The sequence below is a fragment of the Haliaeetus albicilla genome, chromosome 5, assembly GCF_947461875.1.
Source record: "Haliaeetus albicilla chromosome 5, bHalAlb1.1, whole genome shotgun sequence".
NCBI classification, from domain to species: domain Eukaryota; kingdom Metazoa; phylum Chordata; class Aves; order Accipitriformes; family Accipitridae; genus Haliaeetus; species Haliaeetus albicilla.
This window is the reverse complement of record NC_091487.1, coordinates 38,149,862-38,172,556: the sequence shown is the minus strand read 5'-3', so window position 1 is coordinate 38,172,556 and position 22,695 is coordinate 38,149,862. Positions and strand designations below refer to the sequence as shown.

Sequence of the window (22,695 nt, the reverse complement as noted above, 5' to 3'; positions counted from 1 at the left end):
ACCTACAATAGTGTAATTTTTATGTTAGTAACACACATGAAAAGAATGTGTGAAGCCTAGGAAAGTATGCAAAGACTGATACTAGTTCTGTGTTTAATGATACTGAGATACAAGGCTGGCACACCACACTGTAGCGTGCAAGCTTCTGGCTTTCTGAGCCAGCCTTTAAGAAGAAGGCTGAAGAGCGTTTGCATCCTGTGTGCCATTTGTCTTGTCAGGAATGTGCTAAAAACAAATCACTGTATATTTGTAGTGATGGCTGGAGTTGGCCCAGTCCCCATGTGAGTGAGATTAAGGCATTCTGCTTTTTGTGGTCCCTGATAAGGTGGAACTGTCTGTTATGGATGGCTTGGATTTTTCTCAGGGGCATCACTGGGAAAGGCAGGCTGCTACCTACACTGTGAACTTCCATACCTTAAAACATCAGGAATTCTTTTGTTTTGCCTTAAATTTGAGTTTTCTGGGGAAGAAAAAGGTCCTGATATAATTTTATTTTTAATGCATAAGTGCAGCGTTCCAAGAAGTATTTTTATCTGTAAGATAGTGATTGACACTCTCAGGTAGATCTTCAACTTAGAATATCTTTTCTTGAAATCAGTGCTTTTCCTCTACCCTTACCATCCTCCTTTGCAACCCCAGCAAATGCAGGGTGGTATGTTCCTGAAGGCTGCTCTAAAATAATCATCCAGCAATGGCCAACCTCTTACCTCAGCTGCCTTAACGAACCCCTTTAAACAACCAGTGCAATGCAGTAGGTGCTTCTGTGAGCAATATTCAGCCACATGTCTGTGCTCCAGATACTGGGTTGGTCGTGAAGCAGGAAAGTCGCCAATGCTGGGATAGCATTTCTGTTACCACTTTCCCATGCCAGCTGTCTCAAGGAGCTGTTACAAGAGGTGGTAATCAGGTGCTCGAGGAGACCTTTCGCTCTCTCCTTCCCCTTGCCGTGCTCCGGACATCTCTCCCAATGAGGAAAATGCTATTAAAGTATTAGGTCATCTTGGTGCTTCCACAAACTCCCTTTTTCTTGACCGATCCTCCTGTAGCTTGCTAAGCTGATTCCCAGGTCACAGTACACTGAGGTTATGGCTAAGTGTACAAAATAAAGGCGGAGAAATGAGTGGCTACAGTGCAAAAACATATTCTGTTGACTGGACGTTTTGTTTCGCAAGACTGATGAGACAATCTGAATCATACTGTTCCTCCCACACAGAAATCCCCTTCTGCTATAGTTATGCCTTGCATACCTAATAGCTTAGTAATCAGCATAAAGCAACTTCTCTGCAAAGCTGGGGAAAACCATGTATCCCAAGTGGTAGAGAGTGGCCAAATGCCACCCTCTTCAGCTTTGGCTCCATACTGACATCTCGGATATTGACACCATGGTAATCGTTATGTGAAGTGCCAGTGGAAAAAGATTGGATGCAAAAAGTGCAGTTACCTCTCCCTTAGACAGCCAAGAATAACTGGAATGTCCTGTTAATATTTTGGTTACTCCACATGCTTTCACATGAACCTTGCTGAGAGAGTGGCAGCAGCGTAACAAAAGCAGAAGAGATTGCGGGATCATTCAAACCTACCTGCTGCTCCTTATGTGCTCATTTGATCAGAGGGGCTGGAGATGGAACCATCTCCACTGTGGCTCACGGTTGACGTTCACTATCTGAGCAGGTGAGTGAAGGCTTTCTGAAGAAGGCCGGGCGCTGGCAGGCTCAGTGTCCTCATGCCCCCGCCGTGGGCTCAAGGCATACAAAATGAGCACCATTTTGCTTACCGCCTGACGGAGCCTTTCCGGTGTCCACATGCCACAGTCACACATGAAACCCAGCCGTGGGTCACCACTTTGGGCAAGTGGGCAGAAGGGAGCGGGACAGCTGAGGAGAAGTTGGTGGTATCCAATGGGCAGGTGGCCAGGAGCTGCCAGACACTTTATCCAGCAACTCGTATGCATGTGTTGCAGTATGGTTTTGGGTGCTGCTCAGCAGCGCAATATGGAATAAAGAAGAAAATTTTGGCAGCATACGGGAAAGATTCAGGCTGTGAGGAGGTGTGAAGAGCTGTCTCAGGAAGATCTTTTGTGTGCAAGCTACTACAATGGGATACTGCCACCCTTTCTCTTGGGTGTCTGGGAATACAGAGGCTGCGAGTCCTGTAGTTCAAGCTTACGGGTTTAAATGACTGAATTCAGTGCATTTTCATAGGGCAAGTCTAGCTCAGCAACTTCCAGGATGGTTTAACTGTGCCCAGAATACTCCTGCAGAACAGGAGGAGTATTTCCAACAGCTCCTTGAAGGCAGGTAAAGAAGTGTGGTTGGTGTGGCCACAGCCTCAGGTACCGGCTGTGCTGGGGCAGCGCCGGGACCGGTGGGAAGGGTGGCTTGTGGGGACACTGGACATGTCTGTCCGGGCTCTGCAAATCTGCCTTCCCTCACCCCCAGCACTGGCTCTGCTCCACCATCGCCACCCCGGCCCACTCTCCCAGAGCTCCCGGCCTAGCTGGGCAGCCACTGGCTCTCCTGCCAGCCTGTCCTCATCCCACCACGAGAGCACCCGTCCGGCACCCACCTCCCCAGTGCCCGCCGCTCCCGGCAGCGGCTGCCAGCCAGCCGCATCGTTTATTTTGGAGGCCGGTGCTAATCCCCTCCGCCCTCGCGCCCCTCGGTTTACAGCATCGCAGCCGCTTCCAGCTTGCGATAGCGGAGTGGCCGCCAGGTGACCCTGCCTTAGTGTAAATATTTTGCTTTCGCTCGAAGGAAATGTGACATACATTTGAGGTGGAAGTTATCCAGAGGCTGTGGCCTCGGGAGCCAAACCACTGGGAAGCCCCTGCCGCGGTGGTCTCACGGTGCCGGCGCTGTCAAACACATTGGACTTACCCCCCCTCCGCGCCCCAGCGGGGGGCTCGAACCCATTTGCCTCTCCGTGACAGAGCAAGTGCAGTTGGGGGTCAGTGTGGGGTGCCCCACGTGCACCCCAGCAGTGAGGAGCAAGGCTGCCCGCGCTCCCCTGGCACGGCACGGCACGGCACGGCACGGCACGGCACACCTCCTCATGGGCAGCTGAGCACTAGCATGAAAGCAGGTCACGGTGGAGAGAGATGAGCACCGGTGCTTTCCAAACTCCCGTGTGAGTTAGGAGCAAAGATGCCATCAGAAGGAAACACTACGTGATTATTTTTGTTTCTTAAAGCACACGACTGTGTAAGCAGCCATGGGTAAGGTGGCTGGCCCTGGCCTCCTCTGAGGCTAATGGGCCTCGCCTTGCACCACAGACCAGCCAGTTTAAAGCCTGGATGGATTTTCAAAGCTGGCCTCCAACTGAGCGGGGTTTGCTCAGTTGCCTCAGTCTGCCTGGCTGTAGCGTGTGCTTAAAAAGGAATAGTACCACGATGCTTAAAGGCATCCTATACGAAGTAGCTAGTGTTGCATTTTACATCTGATAAATATTAATTAATGGTATTTCAAAGTACAAAAGATGCTGGGATCTCATGCATTGGCTGGAGAGAAATAGATCTCCCAGATTAAACCATAATCTTGCTAAATTATGCATTTGACTTGGCATGGCTGCTTACCCTGGAGTGGTGTCTGCTCGTTCGGCATTCCTCCCTCGCGTACCAAGGTGCCGACTTCCCGCAGTAGAGCCCAGCAGCCTACCCAGGGACTCAAAGAGCCAGATTATCCAGAACGGGCAAGCTGCACCAAGTCGAAGGTTTGTTTTTGGTAAGTATCCAGAAATTAAGGCACTAACTTGTTGAGGTTTTAGGCCATGCCTAGGCCCCGTCCTGATAAACTGCTGTGAGCTTAATTATCAACCTTTGTTTCTCCAGACAGTCAAATTTGTTATGGAGAAAATGCATGTGTGTTGGATTGACTTGTGAAAGGCTCGACAGTAGATAATTTAAAATCAAATTACAGTGACACAGTCTGCCATTAAACCAAAAACAGAAGGTTCCCTTTCACAGGACAATGCTCCTCATGCACTAAAATAAAAGCTGAACCAACAGCACAGCAATGCTTAGCCAGTCCACACAAACATAGGGAGGCACATTGACTTTTTAGGAAGATCCCCAGCGAATGTTAAACAAACCCTGATGTTCCTAGTGCTGCTGCCCGGAATCAGCGCTTTGCTCCCTGGTACATGCGGAGACATTTAAACAGCTCTTGCAGCCGCCGCTGACACCATCATACTGAATCCTGCCTGGGAGACCTTTGAAATGAGTCACGGAGAAAGGAATTAACCCGTTACTTAGAGCACACTGCTAGTGTGCTAAGCCAAAAAGCAGCGGAGAAAGAAGGCAATGAAATAAAAATTTACAGAATTGGAAATTTTCATTGGGTGAAGATGTCTTTTTTAAAATTAGAAATATACGCATACATATACATACGTATACACACATATATACATGCACAGTCTCTATGGACAAAGAAAGAAACAGTAAGCTGTTGCAATCAAAGCATGTGTCACACAATCCTAAGCAGGACACTATGAAGATAGTAGAATGTAACGTAGAAAAAGAGATTAGGTGGGAGACTTCAAAAAACCCCAAACCCCCTGAGCACACTGTGGTGCTCTGGTGGCTGTAATACCTCCCTGCTAGCACTCATGTCTACAGCTGATTCAGAGAAGGGAGGAATGGCTCTGATGGGAGTTGTCATGTTGTGGCCATCCGAGGTCCTCACAAGTCACAACCTTGGAGGCTGCCCGATGCAGAGTGTTATTCCTTACCTTTTGGCTTTGTTCAAATTTGTGTTGACTACATTTTGCTAAATTAAACCACTCCAACATTTCCTACAATCTATAGACTTATTTTTACTGTTAACCTCTCAACCTGCCGTAGCTATGTCTGATGTTGTGGTATGTTGGCTAGCCTGCCTATGGGCTACTCGCCGTTACTAGTCAATATTCAGAGGTGCGCTGTCCTGCTGAGTAGTGAGGCTGTGGAAGGCATGTCTGTGGGAAGTCACAGGGACCCCAGACCTTAGCATGGGTCAGGCTGCTCTTACATGTCTATATTCAGGTTTACAACTGGAAGTCATGCTGAAGCTCTTCCTTCAGGAGTCACGTTGACCTCCTAACTCTGAAATGACCACCAGCAGCAGGCTGGCCAGCACCAGTGCCCCGAGAGGCACTTCCATGCTTGTCTGAAGCACCTTGCACAGGAGAGTTATGGAGAGAGACTTCTGGCCGTGGCAGCCTTCAGGTGTGCTGCTGCCTCTCCCGAAAGCAGCCAGAGGGAAGGGGTCCTGGCGTCAGAGGGCTGAGAGACGGTCAGTGCCAGGCCAGCAAGGTGCAAGTCCATGAACTCACTGCTAGCATGGACATGAATGCTGGGAAAGGGTGAAGGAACTCGCAGCCATTACAAACAGGCTCAGTTCCCTGCCCAGAGGATGACAGACCTGTCTCCCATGACAGACTCTCTGTTTAACAACAGATTAACCGAATCCTTTTGAGCTTTTCTTGTGCTGAAAGGACATCGCCCAAAGCAGCTGAAAGGACAGCCCACATATCCAATACTACCAGCTCTTTTTGATCTGCTTTTCCCTTGACATTGTCTGGGGTACCCTCCCCCCCCCCCTCCGCAATATAAATTCATTCCTTTTTAATGCAGTTAGTTTGGATTTGGGAAGAGGGTGAAGTGCTAGCCACCTAAAAGGCCAGCCAGAAGATACGCCATCTAAAAGATCAGCTAGCAGAAAGGTGATTTTAACTGACAAAAAAAGGTGTTGAGAGTAGTCTGATTTTTTTGGGGGGGGGGGGGGGGGTGGCACAAACAGAGACACTCAGTAGAAACAGCTAATTCAGACAAATACCAAAACTCGTGCCAGCTCTAGATAAACTTTGCTGCTCTTCTTAGAGTTTTCATCCAGACTTGTCCCAGTCAGCACCAGGAACTGCCGGCGGGTGCACCTCATAAATAAAAACAGGCTAGGAGGGACTTGTTATATATCTCCTGTGTGTTTGCTTTGAACAAGGATGTATCATCTCACACCCAGAGTCCAACTTTGCTGTGCCAGTTCAAAAAGTCAGCTTGGTGTTTACATTGTCCTAAATGAGAGCTGGGGCAGCCATCAACCTCAGCAGCAGGAGGAAACCTCCCCCTTGTTCAGAAGTGTTCATATCTGGGGCTTTGGCTCTGAAAACTATAGATGCGGGGAGGGGGGGGGTCTATGAATTGCGGCTCGATGCAGATTTCAGTGGCCAGAGTCATCTCTATACAAATACCTGTGATGAAGTACACGCTTAACTTTCTAAGCACAAAGCTCTCCCATACCAAGATTTGTATTTCAAGAAGAGAAGAAAGAGACATACACATGATGTTTCTGAGCTAGAAAACATGAAAAGTTATGCACAACAAGGAAGAACAGCATATTTGCTGAGAGGTAGCTTGGAAGGGCTCTCTCCTTTCAATCTATCAACAGAAGAGATGCTGGAAGATTGCACCCATCCTGAAACCCTCATTTTCTTTTGCAGAATAATAAGCAAATAGGTTTTAGCCTGTTGCCTGCAGGGAAATGGTTTTGTCATGGAAGGAGCACCCTGCACTAAATCAACAAACAAGAGAATGGCTGTGTTTGTTTTTCCGTGTACTGGAGGCGAAGGTGCAACCACGCTGGGGTTTCTTTCACATCCTCTCCACTTGACACAGGGCAGGGGACAGGCACAGACACACGCAGAGCTGCACATCTACATGGAAGGAGCGCATAACTGGAACAACAAAAGCTTTGGTCTCTGCCTTTCCCCACTCGCATGCCAGCCGTGCCTTCCCTGTCGGTGGAGTGGGCGATGGGGGACTCCTGGCACGCCTGGCGCTCTCCCCTAGGCTGTACTTTCGTGAATGCTTTAAGCCAGCACTTGCTACCAAAGGGAGTTGCCCTTTGGTGTCTCACTGCTCCCGGCTACTTGCTTCCACCCTTCAGCTCTTGTGCAATCACACCGAAGCGCATTGGTAAATGCAGCTGGACTACAACCAACCAAGCAACAACTACAAAAAGGAAGCTTTTTTTTAAACCCAGCTCTGTTCCCCACTCCAGTTCACTCCCTTGCGCTGGGAGTGATCCTCATGTGCTTCTTTTGGCAGTGACACTGGCTTAGGCGGACAAGGTGTTCATGGCCCTCTGGCCTGGGGCAAGGGGTGACCTGGGGGCGGATGGGGGGGCATGCTGGCCCCAGGGCATCCCTGCCTCCCTGTGTGGGTGGCGGGAGAGGAGAGCAGCAAGCACAGCTGAATTAATCAACCAGAAGCAGTGATGCTGATGGAGGTATCTAGTTTATATGCATTCATATACTCATAGAAACGCACTTTAATACAGCTAATTTCACATAAGGTGGGTACTTTTGCTTATTGTCTATGAATACAGAGCTACCAGTATAATTTTTGTCCATGCTACGTACACTTGGTTGGTATGTCTGAAGAACTGTGCCCGGCACAGGCACAGACTCAGCGCTGATTTGGAAAAAAGAGAGTTATCTAGCCAGACAGAGGTATTTTTTCCTCCCTTCAGTTGCATTCCAGAGACAATTATTTGGAAGTATCTTGTGTGCTTAGTCAGTGCACACGGAGCATTTGCAAAGGCAAGGGCAGGAGTGAGTTTATGTTTTAATGCTATCTTATATAGCAGTATTCCTCTTATCCATATATTCCTAGCATTTGAACCATTCCCTCAAAACCAGGCCTACGGCAGGAATGAATACTTTAAGAGAAGCATATGCTACAGATAGCTAGCCCTCTCCATGTCTAGGACACCTGATGCACAGTTGTATGCCCATATGGGCTTATGTTTTTCATTATATATGTCCTGTTGGCTGTCTTTGCTCCTAGCAGATAGAGAGAGAGGTATTTGTGTGTGCATCTGTGTGTGTTCGTGTATGTGTTAGGACAGGTACTCCTGTGCTTATACAAATACTTGTAGACACATGCAGATACATATGTGCCCATACAGACCCACATTACTAGTCACGTTTACATCTGTCTATATGCATGCCTATCCTGCCATGCAATCAACATATACACAAGTTTGCTGCAACAAGCCAATTGTTTTTTCTTCTCTCCTGAATTGCCAAACGCTCGAAGCCGCAGGCTAGCTATTGTGGTTACCCTGATTCCCAGGTTTCTTCTGCAGTTGGCAAGTAAGCGGCACTGCAAGTTTCCTAACAACTGGGATGAAGTTTTGTGTAAATCACCTTCTAGGCATTAGACTTTTCCCAGCAAAAGAGGGGGGCGGGTGTTTAGAGGAGGGAGAGTTGCTCTCTTTGATGTGGGGATTAGTTCACATGTCAGTGTTATCCCCTTTTTTTAATATGCTGTGATTTATAGAAGGGCGGCTATGAGAGATAGCCAAGGGGACACCCACGTGGGACTTACTGACAGACACCACCTCCCAGAAGATACCTACAACTAAAGCAGCTGGCATCAACAGAAAGACTCCAATTGCAAAAAAAAGAAAGCATTGTAAAAAATAACCTGTTTTGCCTAACAAATGGTTTCTAAAAATTAGGATGTGCTTTAATGCTTATGGAGCAGGAACTGGTTTTCCCAGCAGCAGAGGGGGAATCTTTTTGCACATCCATAATAAAGAAATTATAAATGCTTTTTTCCTTTAAAAAAATGTTTGGTTTGTATTTTCCCCTTAGAGCACACATCACTAGTGAGAACCAGTGTTGCTCCAACAATGATTATGCTCGCTTGAAACGTATTTAGCAATGCAACTGCTCCAGTCAGAGTTTCCATGCTCTCCTGCATTAATCTTTTACCAATGTTTTAGAAAAACTTCACTTTTTGGTCAAAAGTTACATGGTTGTTCTGCAATCCAATCTTATGTCTATTAGTGTTGGAGGAAATATTCCTGATGCTTTTCATGGGAACTGGATAAGGCTCTGACTTATTAGGCTAGAAGCCATATTCAGAGTAGCTTTGCTTAGTGTATCTGAATTGTTTAGGCTTACTGCTTTGTGGAGTAGATGGCTGACAGGCTGGCAAAGGAGACAGTGATGGATACAGTAAGAAAGATTTAACTAGCTTTTATTTTAAAATAGTCTGTATTAGTATTTTTTTCAAATTTCTATCTGTTTTAGCCCTTATCAATTCCTAGCATTTTTGTTCATCCAGTTCTCTTTGAATGAAACTTTGAGACATTCTAGTAAAGCAAACCTTTTTTTTTTTTTTTAAATAAAAAAAAAAAAACAGTTTAATTTCCAGCCAGATCAGCTCTTTGAGCTGATTCCCTGCGTGGCTGCACTGGCACAGGGGTGACAAGACTGTGGCAGTCCAGGCTTCAGAGCGAGCTGCTGTAAAACTCTAAATAAGCAGTTTTATCATGTGTTACCACAGAAATAATGTGGGATTTTTCCCTGGGTGTTTCCCCTAACTCCTCCTCTGTCCAGATACCCAAAGTCCCAATTTCACCTTCGATGCTGCTTTATGCGCAGGCTCCTCCCAGCACATCAGAGGCAGCTCAGCGACTGCCTCAGCACCTTACCTTGAGGGACAGACAAAAGCCAAACCACTTCTTCGCCGCTACGTTTCCAATGGCCTCCCGCGATTCCCCCGCTATTCTCTTAAGCATAAAGAGGTTATTGTGTCAACCCCCAGGAACCCACGACTGCCACTGACAACCAAAGCGTGACGCACGACGGGACGTGCCCCACACAAGTAGGCTTTGTACCCGGGGCGGTACAGTAAAGTGGCCACGTTCAAGTGTGGCCTCGCAGTGTGCCTTCTCCCACCCCAGCTGGGGCTGCTCCATGTGCTCTGACCCAAATGCTAATTGCCCGTCTTAAACCCGCAGTGAAAGCGCAGACAAAAGCTCCTCTGGCATCTCCCCAAGCCGTGCGGCACCCTGCCCCGAGGCTCCTCCAAAGGTACATTGCGGCAGCACGCTAGCACAAACGGGCATGGCTCTCCAGAGCACGGCAGAGAGGCCTGCAAGTTTGGCTCTGACGTGCCCGCATATGCACCGCCTCGGCTTGCTGCTTCTCTTTCGCACCACTGTACAACGCTTCTCAGAAACATGCACAAAATGCGTTACGTGCCCATGCACCCTCTCCCCCCAGACAGGTAACAGTATAGTAATTCAGAGTGATGTTTCCTTTCACCCCAGCCTGATGCGGGGTTGGGGATGGTGGGGGCTGTATGGAGAGAGAAGGGTGACTTGGTGGACTCGAAATGATAACCCTTTCCACAGCCTGGGAAACATGCCACATACGTTTCTAGCAAGGAAGGGTATTTAAGAGACATGGCACGTGCTGTGCTACTTATTCTTCTTCACAGATGGACCACTGGGGACAAAAATCAAACCCATTTTCTGCTTGTTTGTTCAAATTGTCAAAATGCTTGACTGCATGAATGTCAAGCAGTATCTTGAAGACAATACTTCATAGACGGAAAGACAATTCGGCGATCACCGGGCTCCCCTGTCTCACTGCACTTTCCAGAAATGGAAAATCCTCCTCACTGGTCTCCTGGCCGTCATGTGGCAGGGTGGACAATGCCAGCAGATCACAGGCACAGACATCACCGACTCGTACTTTCTTCTACAAACATGTTAACACTTGGGTGCTCAGACCTATCTCCATTCTCACCGGTAGTTTGAATCCCTCCTGAAGAGTTAAATAAGTTTTTCCTTTAAATAAACAGGCAGCACTGGCTGATTAAACCCTAGTATTTATGCATATATTTTGTTAATGCTTTTCAGTGAGAAAAGTCATTCCTATATTATTCAGGTATGCTACCATCTGGGGGAAGCAGGATTTCTCAAATGTCCTGTTTGGAGTGAGTTGGAAATACCCAATTTAAGCAAAGTATATGTTAAACACCATACATACTAAAGAGTTAGACAAGCCACTTTTCAGTAGTTACATTTGAGTGTAGAGACTGAGACTAGAACTCAGATTTTATGATTTTGGAGGCTTACAAATAAGAATTAAACAATATGTAATAAAATCTAAAGCAACAATCAAATAGCCAGCCAGTCAAGGAGAACAGGCTTACACTTTTGAATGCATGAGAAAAGCAGAGAATTTGAAAAATACTGTCAATTTTATTTGGTTGGTTGGTTTGTTTGTTTTTGAAAGTTATGTTGGTAACTTAAACTTATGTGAGGCTTAAAACAGAACAATATAAATAGACTGTAACTTAAAACTTTGCCATGGTCTTTTCACTTAAATCCACAAAAATGCATGTATAGGTTGGAGTTCATAACCGGCCTGCTCCCTCCCCTCCAAAAAAAAGAACCAAAACTGAAGCCAAAAGCTCAGTTTGATTATCCAACTGTTTGGCTCAAAGGTGCAACTGGCATGTCTTTCTGTGGGCCATGCAAAACCCAGATGAACACTGGGCCCTGACAGCCACACACTATTCCCATGCTTTCCAAAGCCGAGCTGGAATTCATGAATCATACACAGTCACATGCGTGAAATCCTACATGGAAGCATCAGGTGGAGAACAAGAACCCTTTCTGCGGGAGATACCTGCACTCCCCCATGTTACAGCAATAGCAAGGAAACGACTCTCACTGCCTATATATCAGAAACAGCTTTTGAACATTTCCGCTTTTGCATCTATATTTAATAAAAAATCACTTCCATTTGAGATTCTCCAAAAGGATGTGTTCTCTGATGTCTCACAGGTGGGAAGGATGCGAAGAAAATACTTTGTCACTTTCATAGGTCGTGTGATGTATTAAATACCTGCACTATCATCTAGAATTGGGTAATGGAAGGCTTTAGTGAAAGGACTGTATTTTATTTTTGATTCCCTGGTAACAAACATACTGGCAATGCCCAGTGAAGGTTAAAATCATACTGGATCATAGCTGTGTACCCTGTATACAGGCTTTAAGAAGTGATTTCCATACCCTGCTGAAGCAATTAACCATTAGTACAGCTGTTGGGCTAGAGAAAGTGGGGCTACAGCAATATGTATTTGTTTGCAAAGCAGCAGCTGTCTCTTTTCTTCAGGTCTAAATAATCAGCAGCCTTGTCAGACATTCACCTGGCTCCACTGGTTGTATTTACTGCTTAGCAGAGAGCTCAAAGACTCTGGAAATGCTGCAGCTAAATAGCCACCTTCTTAGCACCCTGCCCAGTGCAAAGCTTCCAAGGCACCTGATTAGGAGAACACTGCAGGGGAATCACGGGAACAGGGGCTGGGGTCAGGAGAAAGTGTTAAACCTTTGCATGTAACTTTTCATGTGACCGGGCTGGCGGTCCAGTGACTGCGGGCTCCATTGGCAGGCAGTGGCTTGCGGAGACCTGGGAATTATTATATGGGATTGGGAGAGAATGCCAGCAATGCGCACAGGGGTCGGGGGGAGGATGAAAGGCAAACGCCAGTCAATGAATGAATTCAGAAATACGCATGCAATCTGTGAATGACTTCTTTCCCTTCGCTGAACCTGCACACGAGTTTCTACAGCTACCAGTGAAAGCCCCATGATACTGTCCCACAGCTGAGAAGGTCCGTGCCGACCACCTCAGCCCTGCCAGCCCACCTGCTGCTCCCCAACACCCGCTGCCGCACGGGCACAGGCCACGTGGCCGTTCCAAGTGAAAGATGCTACCAGCAGCAAGAAGAGTACTGTTTTGGCATGCCGTGCACGAAGCTCCTTGCCAAGGCACCAGCGAGCCTTCTAAACGCAGCCACCCTTGGGAGGAGAGCGGGGTGCAGCTCTTCTGAATGCGGCAGCTCCCACTGGTGGTGGCAATGCCGTGGGGCTGTGGCACACCCACGGCTGAGTGTGAAGGGGAAAAATTAAGGCTTGCTGATTCAGCAATCTGGACCAAGCAGCCATCGGCTGGGGGGCAGAGATCAGGCGGTGCCACCTCCATCGTTACCGTGGTGGCTGGGGGCTCACCTGCCTGGTGACCGGCCTCCCAAAGCGGCCGCTGCAGTCAGATGGGGTGTGCGGGCACGTGCTTCGAAAGTGCACGTAGGAAGAGTAACTTACTGCCTCCCCATGGCGTGTAATTTTGGAAAGATGGGAGCAGGGCATTCGCCGTCTAGAAACGGTGTCCCTGCAGCCCCTCACTTGGCACGGTAGAACCATCTTTTATTATCCTTCGGGGCTACGGCTGCAAACAAAAAATGCTTTCATTTCGCTTTGGCGGCGGCTCAGGTTGTGTGTGCTCTGGCTGCTTCCTTAATTACAGTGGTTGTTGACAACTTCTTCTGATAGAGACCCTCTCTTTGAGAAGTCCTCCCACTCCCCCACTTTTTTTTGCAGTCTGAATACATAACAAACCGGGACAACGTTCTGTAAAAATAAGCTCACTGTAATGCAGTGATTCCCGCGCCACAGTTATGCTGTGTTCCTCTCTTCTGTCCTCTCAGTTTGTGCTGCTGCTGTTTATTTCCTCTTTCTGGCTATAAGATGTTTTATTTATTAGTGCTGGATTTCCTGTTGCCTGCAGCTGCCTGTACTTTACTCTCTCCAGCTCACTTTGCCATTCACGTCAGTTTGTAGGTTTGGTATCCCACTGACTGAGGTGCTCTCAGCAAATTAGGTTGGTGGTTGCATTAAGCAACACTTGACAAAGAGGGGGACTTGCATGGCAATCTGGGCACACAAAACCCCCAAACAAACCAAAAGCTGATACGGGGAGCCCTCACAGGCATAGGAGGAGTCCCTTTTTTATGACTTACTGATGCAGAGATTATGCTTTCTCAGATGGCAGGAACACTTCTTGTTTTGCTTGCACACACTGTACCACGGGAGGAAGTCAGCTCTTCGAACTGCACACGGTCTGCAGGTCTGACGGATGAGGGGTTAAAGGTTTGTAATTACTTGTGTTTCAGACAGTGGGCCACATCGTGGTAGAAACATCGTGCGGACTTTCCACACGTGAGGTTCATTAATGACTTCCCTGACCTTTTGTGGACATTCAGCATCCTCATAGTAAACACAAAGATTGCTTATACGGAAAGTGAGATCATGAAGGGGAAAAAAATGTTTTGCTGCTTTGAACGTGATTTCTCTGCTGGAAGGAAGGAGGAGGCATGAGCTTTTCGTGCTCTGTGTATTACCAGCAAGGCCAGTTGGAAAAGCTCACTCATCTGCACTGAGGAGAAGTGTTTCATCTAATTCTCTGTTGTCCAATACCTATTTGGTACTATTTCAAGTGGCAGAGAATAAGGTTGAAGCAGCACTTAATGGTAATATTCTCTCTCATCTTTCACGTGTGAGGGGCTGCCCTAATTTTGCCATCTCTTCTTTCTGTTTGGTGGGGATTTGGGGCCTGAAAACTGAGTAATGAGAGTTTAGGATGAAGTGAACTCCAAGGCAGGGAGGCAGCTGTGGTGTGTTTTACTGCGATGCAGCCGTAGCCCAGTCAGGATGTGATCCTTTCAGCTGCTGTTCATGGTGGGCAGTCGCTGGCGGAGAAGCACTGCAGGTGCAGCACCATTAGACACTTTTTCCTTTGTGTCAGATGTTCGAGAGCTGCCCAGGAACATTAAATAGGGAACCGTCTTCTGACATCTTCCAGGTAAGATGGAAGTGGGAGATCCTGAGCATTTGAATTATGAAAGATCCCAGTGTGTTACCTGCAAGCCAGTGTTTTAACCCCAGAGTCTTGGCCAAATTCCAGCTCTACTAATTACATCCTGCCTATGTGAAAATTCCCCTGTGTTTGTACACCGCTTTCTTCCCCACTTGTTTTCAGCAGCTGCATGGAGTTGCCAGGCGCGGCGAAGCGCTTGCCATGTTCCACCTCAGGCCTGGCTGCCTTTCAGCGGGGAATGAAGTGAGCACTGTGCACAGCATTTGCAGTGACTCTGGATCCTCTGCAGGGAAGGGTGCTACAGAAGAAGCATACCCAAGGACCAGCGCTGGAGCCTTGTCATAGAAGGTAACAGCGTGAAGAGGTCAAAGGCACCAGTGCCAGGGTACACTGCAGGGTCACAGGAGAGACAAGAGGAGGCTGCTGCACTGTGGTCTGATTTTTCTCCCAGCATCTCTCACGTACAAGGGCTGGAATAACTGGTACACACTGATCCGGTTTTGGGGGCTGACTGACTTCAGGTTTGCTTGCACAGTGGGAGAAGCTCTCAGTCCTGCTTATACCAGCCACCATCAACACATTTGCAGCTTTTGCACGTCTGGTTATTGATCAGTGTGGACAAGGGAAGCTAAGGGAAAAGAAATAATTCAAAACCTTTAAATCTATAGATTTGTTTCCTTCTCTTCCACTTTGTGACTCATGTGTGCATTGCTTTTTTGCTGAGCCCTGTTAGGAACAACTCTCTTCAACTGACCATTAATTCCCCTGGTAAAAACCTGACTCAAAGCACTGGAGAGTAACTGGCTGATGGATTATCCCTCTCTTCTGAAGAGGTGAAAGAGATGGCTGCAGCAGTAGTTATAGGATTCTGATAATAAGAAGCAGTAAGAAATGTAGGTCACATACAGAAGGATAATGAAATCACATATATTCAATACAGGAGTGACTTATTGGCTCATATGTCCAATTTTCTTGTCAGCCAAGTTCTTCCTTTGATTATGGCATTTTTACCACAGTCCTGCCTGAATATTATATGGAAGCACATACAAAAATGTTTGAGGTTGCTCCCGATAGTACACCAACTCCACTGGCAGCAGTGGAAGCAGAACATGCCCAAGGCAGACAGAGCAGTGACCAGCTTCCCTGCCCCCCCGCCCCCATCCGTCTCTGATCTTTTCATCATCTTAACCCCGTGGGACAGCAGCTGTGAGTAGTCTCTCTGTTCCAAGGGGAAAAAAACAAGGTTATCTCGAGGTGTGATGCCAGCATGTTTTCACTGTATCCCAGAAGGGGAAGTACAGCAAGCCTTGGAAAGGGAGGGAATGTGTGTTTTCTGTGGTGTAAGGTAGAAAGCTGGGACTCAAAGACCTGAGTCCTCCTGCCACGCTGCCCGTGTGACTTCAGGCAAGGCACAACTTCTTTAGTCTCATTAGACCCATCTTTTAAACTGTATTTACTACTCGCTTCACGGGGCTGAGTAGGAGGGGATTAAGCTTTAATTCATTAATGTTTGTAAAACATTTTAGAACTTGGATGGATATTTCCAATGCGTGGTAGCGTAGAGAACATTAAAAAGCTTATCTCCCTCTCCAACCACAAATGGTCCTGCAATATGAAAGAAATGAGTGCTTGCATTTCGGTGTTTATAATAATAAAGACCCCTACCCTCCGGCTTCCCCTCTCTATCCTTCCATGTTTTTTAAAAAAGGGAGAGGCAGCAATGAGAAATTTTAGTCTAAACAAAGTGCAGTTGCTCCCTGGAGACTTGAATGCATCTCAGTGGAATTTTCCCTGCCTTCAGCCTTTTGTGCTTCTGAAAGGTCCTGGAACCAGGCATGTGACTGTAAGAGCAAAAAACACTTCTGTGTCTGAGTGCTCTACCAAATATTTACAAGATACCCAGATAAAATGGCTACAAGCAAGTTCAGCAGGGTTTGACTGAATGGCCAGTAGTGCAGCACTGTCGAGAAGAAAAGCTAAACTTTAGTTAAAGCAAAATTAAAATTAAATTTTACAAAGGTCTCTTCAAAGCACAAAACTGGTAACACTGAAGCTGCAGAATTGCTCTTCCCCAAGGTGAAATGTATTAGCTTCTAAAAGTAGCTTACTGAAATGGAATAGCTTCCTTGTGATGGAAACTTCCTTGTTAAAGGAGAGCTCGAAGCTGTGTGAGTGGGCACGTAAGTAGATAGCTGCAGAGTAGCCTTCTCCATGCCATCCTGTTTGGTGGCTGGGAGTGACGCAACATCAGTTTCCACATCCCATCAGCTTCTCAGTCTCTTGCACTGCCACGGTAAGGGTGTGCAGTACTTTTTAATAGGGGCCATGTGCTCCCCAGGAACTCTCTCGTCACCCAAAGATTGCCTAGCAAACAGCAGATGGCAACCTGCTCACCTCACCACCACAGATGGACCAATTGAAGCTGATTTCCTTGCTGGGTTACCTACAGCCACTTCAGCAGTACTCCAGACCTCCCTTATGTCTGTACAGGTTACTGTGCTTTTCCAGAGGTTGCTCAGGGAGGCTTTCCCTGTGACTTGCAGAGGACAGAACCAGCCTCTCAGACCAATGGCGACTGTGCATCAGCAGTCGGCACCAACTCAACCCATGGCTTTCCCTTAGGGATGTGAGGCTTGAGAGCCGGGAACAACCGGATCCTGATCACAGCACAGCTAGTGATGCCCTCAGCAGCCTTGAGCAAGTCATACATTCTCTAAGTCTGTAAGGTGAGTAAATAGTTCTGTGGTTTGCAGTCACGTTGTGAGTACTTTAGAAGTGCTTTGAAGACAGAGGAAGCTAAGCAGCTGTAATACACACCGATCTTCCCACCTTTTGGATTGCTACCTGTTCTCCTTCCATTCTGAACTGTCAGAGCCTGGCTATTAGCAACTCTGTTACATCACCTCTGATGACTTTCAAGTGAATTACAGGAGTAAGAACTCACTGAACTATTGCTTCTTAATCAAGCCAATGAGCGGGTTTATAATTTCTATTAAAAAGCAGAAGTGAACATTTCACTATGTTATGGGCTGTGGACACCAAGCACTCTTGCATGTTTGACTGTCGGTTCCTCCAGATTGGTGAGGTGATGTGGTGAATTAGGAAGGCCTATGCTTCTTCAGTAGCATGTGTGGTGTTCAGAGGCTTTTATTACTATGTCACTTAAATTAACCTGAACAAAATAGAGGATCTTCATAAGACCAGAGTTAAGTATGGCCCCATGCATACAAAGAACAGCACTTGGTTTTAAAGTTAGTCTTTAAAGAGACAAAAGAAAAAGAATGCTCACTATCTGCTTCACTGGATTTTTGAAAACCTATGTTGTCATTCATTCATTTCTTGGTGGAAGTTTCATTTGTCCTTTCTACAGATTGGCTGTATTGCTCAGAGTCTCACCAGCAGTGTTGGGTAAAGCAGCATCAGGTAAAGTATCTTTCAAGGCAGTGTTCCTCACTCGTATGGTCTGCAGGGCAGGATTGGTTCCTTCCCAGGTTAAATTTGTTTGATCCTTCCCATCTGAAACACACAGTAAAGACAGACACCTCAATGCCAATGTGTCAGAATTAGATCACAAAGTTACCATTTCCTCCAGCAAACAACCACTTGGAAACCCGTTTAATCCACAAAACAAATCAAAGTAATTAATTCAGTATGAACTAACCTCACAGACTTGCTGGAAATGGATTCACTTACAGGTAACGATCCTCTTTCTGCTGCCTGCCTGGCTGTCCTTCTAGTTACCAGCGTCCAGACTCTCCTCATTCTGGCTGGCAAAGTTTCTGATGCTACTGTCATGCTCTGGAGCCAAACCTTAGACTAGTCCAGGCCCCTCTACCATCATTTGGCAAAGTTCTCCAAAGGCCAGTGTATACTTGCTGAGGACCTTTGCATCACCCTAATTTTCCAATAAAACTGGTTTTTGGTAGCCAGTGCCTATGAACAGAGAGTGGGATGTGCAAGAGGACTGACATTCTCTACCACAGCTTATTTTCTACAGTTTGAACAGATTTCCTAGAGTTAAACAGAGCACAGCTTATAACAATATATTTTCCAACTATTAGCAAATTGCCTTGGATTCAGAGAAAATATTACAGCTCCATCCTATATGCTTTTCTAATACCTAGGCTGAGAGCAGAGCCTGCTTCCTAACCAGTATGAGCTGCTCCTCTTCTAATATTAGTCCCATGTCAGTGCCAGGATGTAAAGTGCTTTGGGATGAAGTTTTCTATGTAAATATAGGGTATTATATTACTGTGATTAGACATCTTATGTAGAAAATGGACTGTTGTTTGTGAAAAGAGGTATTATAAAACAAAATGAAAGCCTTCCTGATCAACCTGCAAGCTGATGAAAAGAACACAAACTGAAGAAACACACACAGTTATCAGGACCAACATATCCAAGATACTAACGAATCATTGGTCAGATCATGCCACGTCCTCATGTTTGCTGCTATTAACTGCGTTGCAAGGTGTCCCAGGCCTATTCAAATATGTACTTCTCCTCTTCTGATCTCTACAGCTGACCCATTAAGACAAGCTCCATTGTAGCACAGGGAGCCCTCGGCTGCCTGAAGGACTCTGCAGAACAGCCAGCTCATATCTGGGCCGACTCCTATTGTTCTGTATCAAAGCTTTGAAGAAAGTCAATAAAGCTGAAAGAAGGAGGGTGAAAGGCAAGATATTTCACTGCAACAGGCCATGATATTATTAATATTAACAGAGGTGATATTGTAGAAGGAACACAAGGCTTACACAGGTTGTCAAGGGAAGCTGTGTCTCAGTTTTCCTCCTCCCCTCTGGCCCTGTTTGTTAACTATATGAAATGCAACTACACTAGAAAAGAGTTGCTCATATAGCTGTCCTGGTGTTACTATACTGACAATGATGATAACCCTAATACAGGTAGAACAAAGCCCACTTTTGCCAATACACCTTTGATGAATTCCTCAAGGGAAATATGCTATACCAACAAAAGCACCTCTAAGACTTCAAAACAGCTTTGGTATTTACTGCAAGGCATCTACAGCATTGCTTAAAACTATATCCCTACCCAACTATACTTAATTTTACTGTAGAGCTGGCTTGACAACCCAGAAAATGTACAGAAAATCCTTCTGTGAGTTTACTGGGAGAGCCTAAAGAATGTATCTGAGAACTTGTTTCAATAGGAAGCTAGGAAAGGGAGTAGGTGAGCAAATTCTTTCCAAAGGAATAGCTCTTAGCAAGTCTTTGGGAACTTTATATTCTTATCCTATTAAAACAAACAAGCCCCGCAAGCCCCAAAAGCCTACTCTCTCAGCAAGGGAACAGAAAATACAGAAGAATTTAGGCATTCCGTAGTCATGATGTACTAGGCTTATAAACATTGTCATTCTTAGTGCATCAAAGATAATGTAAAAGATTTTTGTAGTGTCATATTAGCCAACTACATTTTTGAGCCTGTGATAACCCAGTAAATATGCGTTTTCAATATGCTATCTCTTTTTTTGCTCACTTGTTTGTTTCTGTTAAACCATGACGTTTAAAAAAATCACAGGGATTTTGGAAGTCTGTTTAACGCCACTGCTTTTTGAACAGCATCACTCAGGAATTCCAGACCTAATGAGTCTCAGATTTTGTAAAGCGGCTGGCCATAGGTTTCAACTACAGGATAATATCGCTTTTTTCTGGTTTTCAGTAAGGTCCATTTTCCACTGAACAGGGTTTGTATAGGAAGCTTAGTTGCAAGTTTAGCTGAAGAATGATACCACCCATCCATAATCACAAATTATAAAGCTTAACATAGCTTTTTAGCACTGTTTTTCTAGAATAACTCCTAGTTACTAATAGGTATTGAACATTTCCCATTGATTTTGTGTGGAATAGCACTATCCAGCTGTATCCTTACCTGAAGTAGGCTGATGCTACATAAAACTGTTTAGATTTCAATACAGGCTCTGATTCAGCCTTTTTTATTTTCTCTGAGTGATTCAACTGGTGAAACTGGCCTAAGTGATTATAGGCAAGCACATGTAACCCTTTCACGGGGCTAGAAGCCATTGCAAAGTTATTTGTAGTGTATGTATGCAAATCAACTTCAGTTCGAGATAGTCTGGGAGAAGTTTGAGGGGGATTTCCCTGCTTTATGTAATCTATTGTTGCTTCTTAGCTTCCTCTATTCACATGGCTAGGAGGCATAAGCACGACACTGCTGGTAATCTCTCAAACTCAATCTGAAAGCAAAGACAATGTGCTCAGTGACCTACAGCAGTCTTGCAACTTTCGGTAAATCCTCAGACACTGGCTCAATGATATCTGGAATAAAGGAGGCCTAAAGGAGCAGTGGGGGGAATAACTTGGATGGTAAGGGCTTCACTTACTGGCATACTTTGAAAGCAGTCAGCAGCCAGGAAGATCATGTGCTATCCCTCAGATGTAACTCTGGCCTACCCAGAGCTCTAATTTTACATTTCTTGGTCCATACTGAGTGCTGCACCTCGCACATGTTGGGTGCAGTCAGTTCAGCGTCTGATCAGTGTGGGGCAGTTACGAGACCCGTGCAGATCGGACTGCGAGCACACGGTGGTGGCTACCTGCCTCGGCCATTCCCACGGGGACGGGAGGAACAAAACTCGTCTTACCATGTGCTCAGGCAGATCTCGTCCCAGTAAAGATATTCACTGAAATGACAGGCTGGACAGGCAGAATTTTTAAGGCAGGTAGGAGGAACACCCTGCCTGCTAGCAGCCCACGGAGAGCTCTGTGCTGCTGAGGCCAGACTGCTTCCAATACCCAGGTGAGCCCGTTCAGTGCTAGGCTGGGTATCACTCTCTACCCAGTGCATTGTGCTGTGCAGATTGCGGTGTTATTGTTCCAAATTGGAAGATTTATAATTCAGCAACTATCCAGATTCTGAGAAACACGCTTACCAAAAACCACAGCGAAGGGAAATAAAACAGGTGAAGTAAGCGTGGTGGCACTGAGGAGGAAGGAAATCTCCCTGCAGTGCACTGATAAGAGTGTGCTTGATATATACTGTGTTCAATCTGGACAATCCGCAACCAGGAAAACACAGGCTAGCTGAAGGAAATTCAGCTCGGAGGCCCTAGGGACTCTAGGGACTGAATCAGTCTGTTAAAATGCTTTGTTGCTTTTATTTATCACTACTTAATTAGGATGCTTAACCAACACATTGGAAAGATAGTAACTGTTAAATATTCAACAAGCTGACCTTTCAGTTACAATATGACAATTCTGAATAAAGTTCATGGAAAGCTTGTCCTTCCTAGGTATTCCAACAAAGCCAAAGGGAACTGGATCCCCTCCCCGCCAAAAAAGTAAAAAAAAAAAGGTAAAAAAAAAGTAGGGCACTATTGTGGAGACCTGGTTAAAAATCCAAGTCTTGCCACGGGCTCATTGAATGATCCTGGGCAAGTTGTTTCCTGCCCTGTGCTTCAGTTTTTCCCATCTGTAAAAAGACTACGACAATTTTGACCTTCCTTGTAAATCGCTGAGATGAATGGCTAGAAAAGCAGTAATACATTATTAATTACTTCTTATTATTATTTCTGAGGAAAAAAAGCAAAGAGAAGAAGCCATCAATCTTTCAGGGTTTTCTTGATCCTCATAAAAAAGCACCACGTAACGTGAATTTCACACAACAGAAACTTTTGGCGAGCCACCTTTAAGAAGAAATAGTGGGTGCACAATTAAAAGAAAGTTAAAAGCGGGCAGACACTCAGGAAAATGCTCCAGATGGTGAAACGAGTTAGGCTGCGGAGCAGGCTCCCACAGGAAGCGGTGAAACCCCCATTGTTTAAGACATTTGAAACAGAATTCTTTAAAGTGCTGGTATATATAATACAAGGAACTCTTCTGCACTGCCTCGAAAGGTAGTGGCACTGGGACGACCTGCGAGAGCTACACCTACCATTTCTACAGTTTTAAGAGGATTCTTGTCGCTCTGACTACGAAGAGCTGTGGATTCTCTTTTTATCGATATAGTATCTGAGGAACATCTACCGGGGAATAACTACATTGTGGTTTTGCAGAGGACGATAGATTCAGCAGCCCTTAATGGATCTTTCACATTCCTACTTCTGAGATCTGAACTTTGCATGTCCAAGAGGGGAAAAAAAGCCCCCTATTCTCTGAGAATTACAGTGTGCATCCTACAGACAGACTATTTATTTCCTGTATTACAATCCAATGAAAAACT

At 45.9% G+C, this 22,695-nt stretch overlaps 1 protein-coding gene across 9 annotated transcripts in view; it reads right to left on the bottom strand.

Moving 5' to 3' along the window:
* The window catches only part of RAD51B (RAD51 paralog B), a 498,432-nt gene that overhangs the window by 31,077 nt on the left and 444,660 nt on the right, over positions 1-22,695 (bottom strand). For 5 of the 9 annotated variants that reach the window (XR_011324790.1, XM_069784185.1, XM_069784188.1 and 2 more), the window contains one exon: positions 17,893-18,012. Coding sequence is in view for 6 of the 9 variants with exons in the window: in XM_069784188.1 (XP_069640289.1) it covers positions 17,893-18,012 (120 nt within the window). In the remaining 3 variants the exon portion in view is untranslated. Of the gene's footprint in view, positions 1-11,016; positions 18,013-22,695 lie in introns of those variants that run through there. The other 4 variants (XM_069784184.1, XM_069784187.1, XM_069784191.1 and 1 more) reach the window with 3 other exon arrangements.